The 14,171-nt window shown below is 41.4% G+C and overlaps 1 protein-coding gene and 1 pseudogene across 1 annotated transcript; both read left to right on the forward strand.

Annotated features, from left to right (window-relative positions):
* Nucleotides 1-1,896: 1,896 nt before the first annotated feature.
* LOC116041817 (tripartite motif-containing protein 16-like) lies at nt 1,897-12,151 on the forward strand. The gene is made up of 2 exons (XM_035991770.1): nt 1,897-3,682; nt 12,066-12,151. Exon 1 carries the CDS (start codon nt 1,931-1,933, stop codon nt 3,590-3,592), a length of 1,662 nt encoding a protein of 553 aa, XP_035847663.1. The 5' UTR covers nt 1,897-1,930; the 3' UTR covers nt 3,593-3,682; nt 12,066-12,151.
* LOC116041801 lies at nt 10,230-12,073 on the forward strand (annotated as a pseudogene).
* Nucleotides 12,152-14,171: the final 2,020 nt, after the last annotated feature.

Genomic DNA, 14,171 nt, shown 5'->3' on the forward strand with positions numbered 1-14,171 from the left:
CATTCACAGAAGAGAAGTAGGAAATAAATGGGTTCCATGTTGTCTATAAGTTTAAAGTCACAAATGTCTGAGAAAAAAACCTAACAAATTTACTGAAATAAAATTGAAATATAATAATTATAATTAATATAATTTTCTTTAAATAATCTTAAAAAGTCATAAATTTACAAGAAAAAAACTCAAATTTACTGAAATTTTTTTAATAATATTCTCTAAGACTAAAGTCACAAATTTACAAGAAAGAAATTCTGAAAAAATTGTTTTTTTGTGAAGGAACATCGCTTTACTTTGCAACGTTGGATCAACCTCATCACACCACAGACGCCGACGCTCGCCGTGTATCATGCCTGCAGTTGATGACCTCATCAAATTATGAATTATACTTTTTCATCCACATAGTCAACAATGACAAATTACTGGTGATTTTAGCCTAGAATCACAATATTATCAGAAGCATCCAGACTTTGAAGAGACATTGCCTTGAATTGGGCCAATTCAAAAGAAAAAAACAAACTGATTTGGATGAGATGATCTGTGTGTGATCTGTCTTACCCCTTCCCCTTACCCTTAGTTTTGCTCGTTCACCTGAGAGTAAGGGCTATCCCAATTCTCATTTTGATCGAGGGGTAGGGCTAAGGGGAAGGGGTAGATACCCCTTAGTTTTAAGCAAAGTCGCGAGCTTACTTGAAAGCAAGGGGTACCCAGAATACACTGCACAGCCGGCAACACTGGCGACCAGATCGACCAGAGAGACCCATAAATGTAAGTATTTTCGGCTTAAAGAATTGATTTAAAAATTACAAAAGTCTTGTTTTGTGCTCTACACAGTCTTGTACATATATATTTGCAACCATGTTCTTAATTGAAACGTTTTTAAAAATCCCTAGTTTGCTGCGCTAACGCTAACATGAACGCTAACGTTACATTGCTTATTTGCACAACAGTCCCGCAGTTCTCTGCCTTGAATGGACTCCATGCATGTCTACAGTTTTAACTAAACTCCATTAGCAGCAAATTTCGTTTATCAATGCATAACACTTCTTGCTTTGGAGACATCGATACGTGCTTTACATTTACCGTCCTGTATCACACCGGGACACCTGAGGAACCCGGCAGCTGATCCACTTTCAGGCTGAAATTGAGCAAGCAAGTTTCTGTGTTAATGTTGTAGCCATTCATTATTGTATTGGTACTGTATTATTGTAATCATGTGTAATTCATTCCTGTTCATGCACCTGTACATTGTCGTTGGTTATGATACAGGACACTAAAGAAAGAAATGGGGGTTGGAGGGAAAGGTTACTGGCCAACAGGCATCAGACTGGGGTCTGGAATTTCAGAATAGCTGTAGTTTTTTTGTTTGTTTGTGGTCTTGTGTGTCTTTTTTTAGTTTCATACATTTGAGTGCCTTTTTTATGTGTGTGACATGTAAGTTATGGTTCTAATAGTTGTAATAGTTGTAATAATGTTATGTTTACTTTATTGGTCAATAAAGACACCTTTTTGTTAACAAAGAAAGTGTTTCTGAACATCAATGACATTCAAAACAGTGATAACTGAAACAGATATACAACACGCCATGCAGTGTGTATAAAAATATTTATTGCAAACAGACCAGACAAACAGAGAAGTGGTGTATCATTTCATAGGGGTATGTTTTCACCCCTACTCCTTACCACTCGGTTTCGAGGGACAAGGGCTAGGGGTAAGACGAAGGGGTAAGGGTAAGGGGAAAGGGTAAGACAGCGAAATGAGATTCAGCCTTAATCTTTTTCTGTCATACTTATGGTAGTATGAGCATTGCAACACACCCAGTTTCTCTCTTAAAGCATTCCTCTTCCAGGAATGAAGCAAAGCTTGATTACTCCTCCCTCCTCTTGCTGCTCTCAAGTGAAACTCAGACAGTTGTTGTCACTGAGCGAGAGGTGAAATGGAGCAGAAAGGAGTTCAGCTGGACCGGGAAACCTTCTCTTGTTCCATCTGTCTGGATCTACTGAAGGATCTGGTGACTACTCCCTGTGGACACAGCTACTGCATGAACTGTATTAAAAGTTTCTGGGATGAAGAGGATCGTAAGTACATCTACAGCTGTCCTCAGTGCAGACAGAGCTTCACACCGAGGCCTGTCCTGCTGAAAAACACCATGTTAGCAGTTTTAGTGGAGGAGCTGAAGAAGACTGGACTCCAAGCTGCTCATGCTGATCACTGCTATGCTGGAGCTGAAGATGTGGCCTGTGATTTCTGCACCGGGAGAAAACTGAAAGCACACAAGTCCTGTCTTCAATGTCTGGCTTCTTACTGTGAGAAACATCTTCAGCCTCATTATGAATCAGAGACATTCAAGAAACACAAGCTGGTGGAGCCGTCCAAGAAGCTCCAGGAGAACGTCTGCTCTCGTCATGATGAGGTGATGAAGATGTTCTGCCGTACTGATCAGCAGCTTATCTGTTCTCTCTGCTCTGTGGATGAACATAAAGGCCACGACACAGTCTCAGCTGCAGCAGAGAGAGCTGAGAGGCAGAGAGAGCTCGAGGGGAGTCGACAAAACATCCAGCAGAGAATCCAGGACAGAGAGAAAGATGTGAAGCTGCTTCAACAGCAGGCGGAGGCCATCAATCTCTCTGCTGATAAAGCAGTGGAGGACAGCGAGAAGATCTTCACTGAGCTGATCCGTCTCCTGGAGAAAAGAAGCTCTGATGTGGAGCAGCAGGTCAGATCCAGGCAGAAAAGTGAAGTGAGTCGAGTCAAAGAGCTTCAGGAGAAGCTGGAGCAGGAGATCACTGAGCTGAAGAGGAAAGACGCTGAGCTGAAGAAGCTCTCACACACAGAGGATCACAACCAGTTTCTACACAACTACCCCTCACTGTCACCACTCAGCCAACCTACATCCAGCATCCATATCTGTCCTCTGAGCTGCTTTGAGGACGTGACAGCCGCCGTGTCAGAAGTCAGAGATAAACTACAGGACGTTCTGAGAGAGAAGTGGACAAACGTCTCACTGACAGGGACTGAAGTGGATTTTTTACTGCCACAACCAGAGCCCAAGACCAGAGCTGGATTCTTAAAATATTCACGTGAAATCACACTGGATCCAAACACAGCACACACATGGCTGGTATTATCTGAGGGGAACAGAAAAGCAACATTCACGAGACAACAACAGTCTTATTCTAGTCACCCAGACAGATTCACTGACTGGCGTCAGGTCCTGAGTAGAGAGAGTCTGACTGGACGTTGTTACTGGGAGGTGGAGAGGAGAGGGAGAGTTGATGTAGCAGTCGCATACAAGAATATCAGCAGAGCAGGGGGGTCGGATGAATGTGTATTTGGACGAAATGACAAATCTTGGGCGTTAAATTGTAACAACAACAGTTATACATTTTGGTCCAACAATGTCCACACTCCCGTCTCAGGTCCTAAGTCCTCCAGAGTAGGAGTGTACCTGGATCACAGTGCAGGTATTCTGTCCTTCTACAGCGTCTCTGAAACCATGACTCTCCTCCACAGAGTCCAGACCACATTCACTCAGCCGCTCTATGCTGGACTTTATCTTTATTATGGAGACTCTGCTGAGTTGTGTAAACTGAAATAGACAGAAGTCATTTAAGGGTTAAATTCTGTGTTTTAACACTTCAACTTATTCAGGGTTCAACAATAAGGGTTAACTGATGGCCCGGGGCAAATAAATACATCAACCTGCCCGTTGGTGCATCATCATATCATAAATGATAGTTTCCTGATTTTGGACTTTTACATTTGATATATTTTTCGACTTTTTTCCGATGCTTTTGACTTTCTTTTAAATGTTTTTTTCTTACGCTTTTTTTTACGTTTTTCTTCCTCGAAAATTTGGCATTTCTTTCAATGTTTTTTCAACTTTTTTCGATGCTTTTGACCCTTTTTTTTGTACAAGTTTGACGTTTTTTTCAATGTTTTTTTTTTTTTTTTTTTACTTTTTCAGCACATTTTTAAAAACGTTTTGACTTTTTTGTCAAACATCTTTACATTTTACATTTTTTCAGATACTTTGATTCATAAAAAAATCTTTTCTTTTTTGACTTTTATTTCTTTACTTTTTAAACGCTGTTGACGTTTTTTCAAACATTATGTTCAAGGTTTAAAAAAAAAAAAAAAACAATTCATAGGGACCAGTAAAAACTGACTTTGGAAAAAGTTGAATTTCTTTTTTTCACTTGCCCGACTGTACAAGTTAAAGAAACCTTAACGTTGAACCGTGTTATTTTAGTCTCCATGTTTGTTGCTGAGAGCTGATTGTTGAGGCGTTTCTTCGCTGCTCAGAGATCAGCTGTCAGTCAAACATTGTGGGCGGTACTTTGACATCTTGTCATTAGTTGTTGTGTAAATGGTTGAGTGTCTTTAGGCGGCGCTCCTTCCTGTGTCTGTTCCACTCCTCATGATGATGTCTGTTGACCTGAACTGAACATGAAAACTTCTCTGTGCTCTAAATGTTTGATGAATATTTGTATCGATGTATTTGTATGTTGTTGTTTCTCTTCCACTGCATGGCTCTGAAGAGAGAAAGCCCCAGACCTCCTTCATCCTTCACACTTTCTTCTCTTTCTGGACCTTTGGAAAGAAATCTTTATTTACATTTATTTGTTCGTTGGACCAAATGTTGTTATCATAATCAAGGGTAACTTTGGGTTCAACATTGGGGGGGGGTTTAGATCTCCAACTATCCAGGGAGGTCCCGGGACATGTATGCATGGATTGAGAAAAACGACAAAAACTACAAAAAAAAATTGTAGAAAAAAAACAGGAAGAAAGAGACAAAACCCTCAAACTCTGTCAAAAAAGAACCTCAATGTCAAAAGGCTACAAATATCAGAAAAAGTGACAAAAACTTTGAAAAAAAAACCCTCAAAAAAGGCGACAAAAACTCAGAAAGCAGCAACAAAAAACTAGGAAAAAAGCGAGAAAAATGACGGATAACGGGACGAAAACGTCCCAAAAAAGCAACAAAACCTTCAGAAAAACCCCAGAATGGATTATTGGGTTGTAACCCCCCCCACCATCCCCCCTGTAAATGATGTTGTAAATAACGACATTAACCCAAAGCAGTGAATCGGAGAAATAAAACATTTTCGCTGATTTATCACTCAAAATGCAGCTGTAGCAAGCAGCTCACTATCACTAACGTTATCCACATTCATATTTAAAAACAACAAATTATATTTACATCTACAAAAAAACGTTAATGGCTATGAGGATGATACACCGTCTGGGGGTGGCAGTAGCTCAGGGTTGGGAATTAGAGGGTCGCTGGTTCAAGTCCCCGTACAGACCAAAGTACGGAGTGTGGACTGGTAGCTGGAGAGATGCCAGCTCACCTCCTGGGCACTGCCAAGGTGCCCCCAAGGTGCACTTGAGCGAGGCACCGTACCCCCCTCACCCAACGCTCAGGGTGCCGGAGAAGCAGTCGCAGCCCACTCACTCTAACATTACTCCATTTATGCATGAATAAGAACTGAGCATGTGTGTATTTCAGGCCTGTGTGTAGTCTGTATAACAACAGAGTGTTAATTGTAATTTCCCCACTGGGGATTAATAATAAAAAAAATATAAAGTATAAGTATAAAGTATGAAGTAAGTCTGGTCTCTTTGGTGTAAACTGGCAACTTTCAGATCGCTGCGTTGCAAGAAGCTGCAGGTTTCATCTCGTCCAGAATCTTTGGTCTGAACTTGCTACTGCACACACAGTGAGTGACACACAGAGTGAAATTGTAAGTTGTTTTTAATGACCTGCTTAAAGGGATACTTCACCGATTTAGCATTAAGCTTTGTATCAGCAGAAACACGGTAGTATTTTTGAATGACCGTGCTTCCCTCCCTCATGTCCCTCTGAGAGGAGAGATCTCTGTATTGTGGGTCTGGAACAATTTATACCGATGACGCAAAAATCGTCATTTTACGTCATCGGTATACATTTTTCCAGAGGCAAAGGACTACAGCCAGTACTTCCGCATAGCCCATAGGGGGTTGGACTGTCGGCTTTTTCCGGAGATTGCCGAGGTAAAAACGAGTGTCAGCCATCTTGAATCATCGCTTAGCTTCTCAGCAGAAACAGATTTATTCATCCCAAAGGAAATTTTAGAACAACAATTATGTGCATTCAAACTACCGCACACATGTACCACCGGGATACATTGCTAGCCGGTAAGGGGACATCCTCAGCGGTGTGCAGAAAGCGGGACGAGGGTAGGAGTTGGAGCTAGGTGGAAAGCTAACGCTAGCCAGCCACCTGTGCCAGGCTTCACCTGCTACGGAGACCAGCACATCAGCCTGCGGTGTTGCTTGATGCTACTAACCGGTAAGGGGGTATCCTCAGCGGTGAAACACGGAGGATGTCCCTAGCTCATACTCCTAGCTCATACGCAGGAGTATGAGTATTTTATATAATGTTGTTTTTATATGTTTGAATTGTGTAACCACTTGAGCCACGGTGAAACATTGTTTCGTGTATATGGTTGAAATGACAGTAAAACACAGTTGAATTGAGTTGACCGTCTCTGTCTGTCTGTAAACTGTAATCGTGGCTTGGGAGTGGACTCAGAGCAGCGAAGCAAGTGCATTCTGGGATTTGGTGTCTTTCATCCACATGAGCCAAAAACACATTTGCTGGCTTTTCTCGGCCTAGAAGGCACCAATTTGAAAAAAATTTCACATTTATACTACATAAGTGACCCAATTTAAAGATATATTCAGCTTTCCAGCGGTGAAATATCCCTTTAACTTTAGCTATGTTTACTTGAGGTAAAGGAAATGGGATATTTTAGTTGGCTATGGAAAACAATAGTCTAGCTAGAGTGAAAGAGTGAAAAACAAGAACTAACTGGTATCTGAAGGGCTCTATTCTTTGCCATTAATACAGCCTGCTATCTCTATAGTATTAAAAACAATATCAGTCTCCACAGAATGTTGTCACTGAAAACTAAATGTCATAGTGTCCCTGTTAATGCTATTGTACCGGTATACCCTTCAGTTCATCGACCAGATGGACATTGGAAGATATTTTAGGAGAGAGATAGAGAGAAGCAGGAGATTGGCAGGGCAGATGATTCTGATTGAGGTCCAGGGGCGGATTGGCCATCTGGCAATTCTGGCAAATGCCAGAGGGGCCAGACCTTTTTTTTAAATGTGGGCCGGTCAGATTTTTTAATATACAAATAAATTGTCTTTACAGGCCAACAGCGCATAGGACAGGTTTTTAATCGCTTGCACAATTTCACTATGGTTATAATAATAATAATTATATTAATAATAATAATAATAATAATAATAATAATAATAATAAAATATTAAGCATTTGGCCAGTCGGCAACGGCCGGCCTGGTCCCGAGATGGGCCGACCGACCCATCCAGAGGTACTCAAATTGGGACGTTCAGTCAAATTCAAGCACGTCACGTTCAAACGGAATCTCCGTTTGCAGGGTTCAGGCTGTACCGGACCCTCACGGTGATCATGCTGTTCTGGGGGACCAGCTGTGCAGCGAGAAGCCGCTGCTGACGGGCGCAGAGCTTCGCCGGAGCTCTGACTGCTGTCTGTCCGTGCAGCCGTCTGACGGCATCAGTATTAAATTGAGAGTTTCATTACCGGTTAAAAACGTCTCGTTGTTGCCTTAAATAGTAGTCTAATTCGGTGTTTGCCTGATGGGAAGTGTAGGCCTATAGGTATGAAGGTAAATATGGTGCAAAAAGGGAGAGCTTGTAGAATACAATGTGAGAACTTGCAGAACAAAAAATCTGAACTTGTATGTTAAAATTTGCACTTGTAAAAATTTTATTTGCACTTGTAAAAATAAAATTTGCACTTGTAAAAAATATTCACACACATGTGATCTGAATTTGAAGTCATACAAAGAAAAAAAACATGAGAGCTTGTAAAAAAAATCTGAACTTGTAAGTTGAAATTTGCACTTGTAGAAAATGTTCACACACCTGTATTCTGAATGTGAAGTTACAGAAAAAATATTCACAAATGTGTAGATTGATATTTACATGAACACAATGACAGCTGCAAACTTATAATGCAACATTTACTCGTATACTTTTTTTTTTACTCTGGTTCATTTTCCATCACAACCACAACTGCAACCGGGTGCATTAGGACATATATTTGGCATACTGCATTTTACATACTATGTATTGGGGAAAACTAAATCTTTTTCTGTCATACTAATGGTAATATGGGCATTGCAATACATCCAGTTTCTCTCTCAAAGCGCTCCTCTTCCAGGAATAAAGCAAAACTTGGTAACCCCTCCCTCCTCTTGCTCCTCTCAAACACAGCCAGCTCCACTCTGTCCACTCATTTCCTTGTTCCCTCCTCTTCAGATCAACAATTTGCAGATGGGTGTAACTAACATGCTGGGGAAGTACAACAGAGTATCACTGCTGTTTTTACATCAGAGCTCAGACTAAACTGTGCACAAAAAAATAAGGAAATTTGTGTTTGGTAGATTATGTCTTTGTTGTAACAATGATTTTTTTTTCCAATAAATCTTATACCATTGGAAAGCTTGATTATTTCCATTTTAAATGGTGCCACATTTGTAAGAGAGCTGAGTATGTGGGTTGCGCCCATGAAAAAATTGCCAAATGGTCTCTGACAATGCCAAACAGCTTTTATTTGCTGTTGCTATTGCAACCAGTGGCAATCCCATATCTCCACAGTCTGGGACCAAACTCTGTAATCCAAGATGACAACGCTCGTCCCCACAAGGCGGGGTTTATCAGAGACTACCTCCAGAATGTGGGAGTGGAGAGGATAGAATGGCCTGCCAGCAGTCCTGACCTCAACCCCATTGAACATTGGTGGGATCAGCTTGGGCGTGCTGTTCGTGCCAGAGTGACCAACACAACCACGTTGGCTGACTTGCGACTAATACTGGTTGAAGAATGGGATGCCATCCCACAGCAGTGTGTGACCAGGCTGGTGACCAGCATGAGGAGGAGGTGCCAGGCTGTTGTGGTTGTGTATGGTTCTTCCACACGCTACTGAGGCTCCTGTTTGTTAAATGAATAAATTGTGAAATTGCCAATATGTCTTGTTTCTTCAAACTTCAATCATCCAATCCACCAAACAAGAGTCAACAAAGAAAAGCTGTTTGGCAATGTCAGAGAAGATTTGGCAAATTTTTCATGGGCGCAACCCACATACTCAGCTCTGTTGCTCATCCCACAAATGCAAGTTCCTTACAAATGGGGCACCATTTAAAAGGGAAATAATCAAGTTTTCTAATGGTATAAGATTTATTGCCAAGAAGCATTGTTACAACAAAGAAATAAACTACCAAACACAAATTTCCTTATTTTTTGTGCGTAGTTTATTGAAATCCTAATAGATAAAACATGAATGTTACCATGTGTAGCTCCAGCCGGTTTAAAGCTCAATATGTCTATATTTCTTTACGTCATACTCACTGACTACACATAGAAAGGTATCTCTGGTCATTTAAAAACACTATATTAGTATAATAGTTTCCATATTTTAAGAAACTAGGCTATAGAGCCTTGTGTTGTGTAGGAAACTGAAGGCAGTATTTGATTGGTCCTTCTGTAAATATTCCAAAAGATGATTGGGCACAGATAGAACCTTATAACTCCAAGTCTGAGTATAACTTTGTACAGGGAACCTTTCTGTTTTCTGAATAAAACACCCAAAATTAATTTTATTTAAAAAAAAAAAAAAATCATAAATAAATATTTATAAATAATGTTCACAAGTTATACCAGAGTAAGAATATGTAAATAACTTAATTTTGACAAAAATGTCAGAGAGAACCTTATTATTCTAGGGTAGCGAGCTGCCTGTCTGCCGCCGACTGCTGTCGCGTGTGGATGACGTAACGACACGTAATCTTACAGGAGAAGGAACATCACCATACCCTGGTGGCTGTTGTTACCATGGTACCACGTCAGACAACCAAGCCAACTTTCCTAATGAATTACAGCAAAATCATCTTATTAAATATTAAAAATAAAAAAGACAAAGACCTTTTATGTATTGAATGATTATAATATTGTGCACTTACACAAAATGCGAACGGTTGCATTAGGACATATTTTTGACATAGCCTACTATGTATTGGGACATACTAAATATTTTCCTGGCATACTAATGGTAGTATGGACATTGCAACACCACGCGCTCCTCTTTTAGGAATGAAGCTAAACTTGATAACTCCTCCAAAACACATGCTGTTTTTAGATCAGAGCTCAAACTAGTTCCACTTCTCAGGAAGTGAGACTCAGACAGTCGTTGTCACTGAGCGAGAGGTGAAATGGAGCAGAAAGGAGTTCAGCTGGACCGGGAAACCTTCTCTTGTTCCATCTGTCTGGATCTACTGAAGGATCCGGTGACTATTCCCTGTGGACACAGCTACTGCATGAACTGTATTAAAGCCCACTGGGATGTAGAGGATTGTAAGTACATCTACAGCTGCCCTCAGTGTAGACAGAGCTTTACACAAAGGCCTGTCCTGCTGAAAAACACCATGTTAGCAGTTTTAGTGGAGGAGCTGAAGAAGACTGGACTCCAAGCTGCTCCTGCTGATCACTGCTATGCTGGAGCTGAAGATGTGGCCTGTGATTTCTGCACCGGGAGAAAACTGAAAGCACACAAGTCCTGTCTCGTCTGTCTGGTCTCTTACTGTGAGAAACATCTTCAGCCTCATTACGATGTAGCTCAGTTAAAGAAACACAAGCTGGTGGAGCCCTCCAAGAAGCTCAAGGAGAACGTCTGCTCTCGTCATGATGAGGTGATGAAGATGTTCTGCCGTACTGATCAGCAGCTTATCTGTTATCTCTGCTCTGTGGAGGAACATAAAGGCCACGACACAGTCTCAGCTGCAGCAGAGATAGCTGAGAGGCAGAGAGAGCTCGAGGGGAGTCGACAAAACATCCAGCAGAGAATCCAGGACAGAGAGAAAGATGTGAAGCTGCTTCAATAGCAGGCGGAGGCCATCAATCTCTCTGCTGATAAAGCAGTGGAGGACAGCGAGAAGATCTTCACTGAGCTGATCCGTCTCCTGGAGAAAAGAAGCTCTGATGTGGAGCAGCAGGTCAGATCCAGGCAGAAAAGTGAAGTGAGTCGAGTCAAAGAGCTTCAGGAGAAGCTGGAGCAGGAGATCACTGAGCTGAAGAGGAAAGACGCTGAGCTGAAGAAGCTCTCACACACAGAGGATCACAACCAGTTTCTACACAACTACCCCTCACTGTCACCACTCAGCCAACCTACATCCAGCATCCATATCTGTCCTCTGAGCTGCTTTGAGGACGTGACAGCCGCCGTGTCAGAAGTCAGAGATAAACTACAGGACGTCCTGAGAGAGAAGTGGACAAACGTCTCACTGACAGGGACTGAAGTGGACGTTTTACTGCCACAACCAGAACCAGAGCCCAAGACCAGAGCTGGATTCTTAAAATATTCACGTGACATCACACTGGATCTAAACACAGTAAACACACAGCTGTTATTGTCTCAGGGGAACAGGAAAGCAACATTCACGAGTCAACATCAGTCTTATTCTAGTCACCGATACAGATTCACTAACTGGCCTCAGGTCCTGAGTAGAGAGAGTCTGACTGAACGTTGTTACTGGGAGGTGGAGAGGAGAGTGAGAGGAGTTCATGTAGCAGTCACATACAAGAATATCAGCAGAGCAGGGAGGTCGGATGAATGTGGATTTGGACGAAATGACAAATCTTGGGCGCTAAGTTGTAAAGAAAACAGTTACACATTTTGGTACAACAATGTCCACACTCACGTCTCAGGTCCTGTGTCCTCCAGAGTAGGAGTGTACCTGGATCACAGTGCAGGTATTCTGTCCTTCTACAGCGTCTCTGAAACCATGACTCTCCTCCACAGAGTCCAGACCACATTCACTCAGCCGCTCTATGCTGGACTTTGTTTTTATTATGGAGCCTCTGCTGAGTTGTGTAAACTGAAATAGACAGAAGTCATTTAAGGGTTAAATTCTGTGTTTTAACTCTTCAACTTATTCAGGGTTCAACAATAAGGGTTAACTGATTGCCCGGGGTAAATAAAACGCCACGTGGGGCAAATAAATATAACAACCCACCTGCCTGTTGATGGTATCATAAAAGATGTCATCGTTCTCTTGCCCCGTCAGAGAACGCTCGGAGAGATGAATGTGCCGTTGGCCAATCAGGAACTGAGTTGATGCTTGACACAAAAAAATTTTTCTAAAAAAGTTTTTACACTTTTGAGACTTTTGACGGTTTTAAAGTTTTTTTTAGTTATTTTTTACATTTCTGGACTTTTTTCTTTTACATTTGACATTTGACATTTTCGATGCTTTCTGTTTTTTCATGCTTTTTTGAATTCTTTTGAATTTTTTGAAGTTTGGCGTCTCTTTTGATGTATTTTTCCTAAATTAGACTTTTTTTGAAGCTTTTTATGTTTTTTTTTATGTTTTTAACTTTTAAACTGCTTTTAACTGCTTCCTCTCTGCACTGAGTCAATAAATATTACACAGACTTAAAAGTCCCGACACACATAAGACAACAGATGATGTGTAGTTGATCCTTTACATTTGGTTTGAAGTATTTCCACATTGATTTGTCACAATTTAAGAAGTCAGAGACATTTTAATGTTTAGCCTCAAATCTCACCTTCCCAAATACTATTTTCAATCTGAGAGCTGAAACTCTTCTCTCCCATGTTTCCCATGAGACCTGAATGCAGCATCAGTGTTACAGGGTGGGACTCCTGTGAACAAACTGACACAGTCTGATATTACATCTATTTAAATGTCTCTTTACTGATGTGTGAAGTTTGGACATGTCTTCCTGCAGTGAACATCCCAGCAGGTTAACAAGTGAAATGTGTAAACTGATGCAGGACACAAGAGGGCTCCTTCATCCTGCTAACCAGGGATGTAGTGGAGGTTAAAGCTCCTCAGCTCACTTTGTCTGCAGCTTTTAGTTAACAACATGTCTTGAAGCTGATGGAAACCTTTTATAATAAACATGCAGTGTGCATTGGACTTGTGGAGGTTTCTTACTGCTGGACTGCTTGAATCTAGGCTGAGTACTTTCCTTAAATAGGCTTCTCTGCTTCACTGTTACTCTATCTGCTGTCTGAGGCAGGGACGTCATCAGGCTTATTTTAACTACCTATTTATACCCTAAAAGGTTCCTAAGCCCCCCCGAATAATAATAAGAAAAATAATGATTAGATTCATCACTCACTACGTTGAATCAATCTTCCTTCACCATTCATCTATCTGTGTCATGGTGTAGTGTGGCTGATTTATTTTGATTTCACTAACTATCAACTGGTGGAAAAGGCAGAGTTTTAGAGGGATGCTAATGAGCGCCCGCGTGCACGGTAACATTATGTGGATGAGCGATGTAGAGAGTAACTGAAGAGACAGAGCGCCCATCGACATTAACCCAAAGCAGTGAATCGGAGAAATAAAACATTTTCGCTGATTTATCACTCAAAATGCAGCTGTAGCAAGCAGCTCACTATCACTAACGTTATCCACATTCATATTTAAAAACAACAAATTATATTTCCATCTACAAAAAAGCCATTAATGGCTATGAGGATGATACACCATCTTGGGGTGGCAGTAGCTCAGGGTTGGGAATTAGAGGGTCGCTGGTTCAAGTCCCCGTACGGACCAAAGTACGGAGTGTGGTCTGGTAGCTGGAGAGATGCCAGCTCACTTCCTGGGCACTGCCAAGGTGCCCCCAAGGTGCCCTTGAGCAAGGCACTGACCCCCCCCCCCCCCCCCCAAACGCTAAGGGGGCCGGACTAGCAATCGCAGCCCACTCACTCTAACATTACTCCATTTGTGCATGAATAGGACCTGACCATGTGTGTATTTCAGGCCTGTGTGTAGTCTGTATAACAGAGTGTTAATTGTAATTTCCCCACTGCAGATTAATAATAAAAAAATATAAAGTGAAAGTATGAAGTAAGTCTGGTCTCTTTGGTGTAAACTGGCAACTTTCAGAACGCTGCAGATCTCTGCGTTGCAAGAAGCTGCAGGTTTCATCTCGTCCAGAATCTTTGGTCTGAACTTGCTACTGCACACACAGTGAGTGACATACAGTGAAATTATAAGTTGTTTTTAATGACCAGCTTAACTTTAGCTATGTTTATTTGAGGTAAAAGA

Source organism: Sander lucioperca, chromosome 14 (assembly GCF_008315115.2).
Source record: "Sander lucioperca isolate FBNREF2018 chromosome 14, SLUC_FBN_1.2, whole genome shotgun sequence".
NCBI classification, from domain to species: Eukaryota; Metazoa; Chordata; class Actinopteri; order Perciformes; family Percidae; genus Sander; species Sander lucioperca.

Bases quoted from the DNA above. Each gene is read 5' to 3' on its own strand.
- LOC116041817 (XM_035991770.1), top strand. From the start codon at position 1,931: ATGGAGCAGAAAGGAGTTCAGCTGGACCGGGAAACCTTCTCTTGTTCC.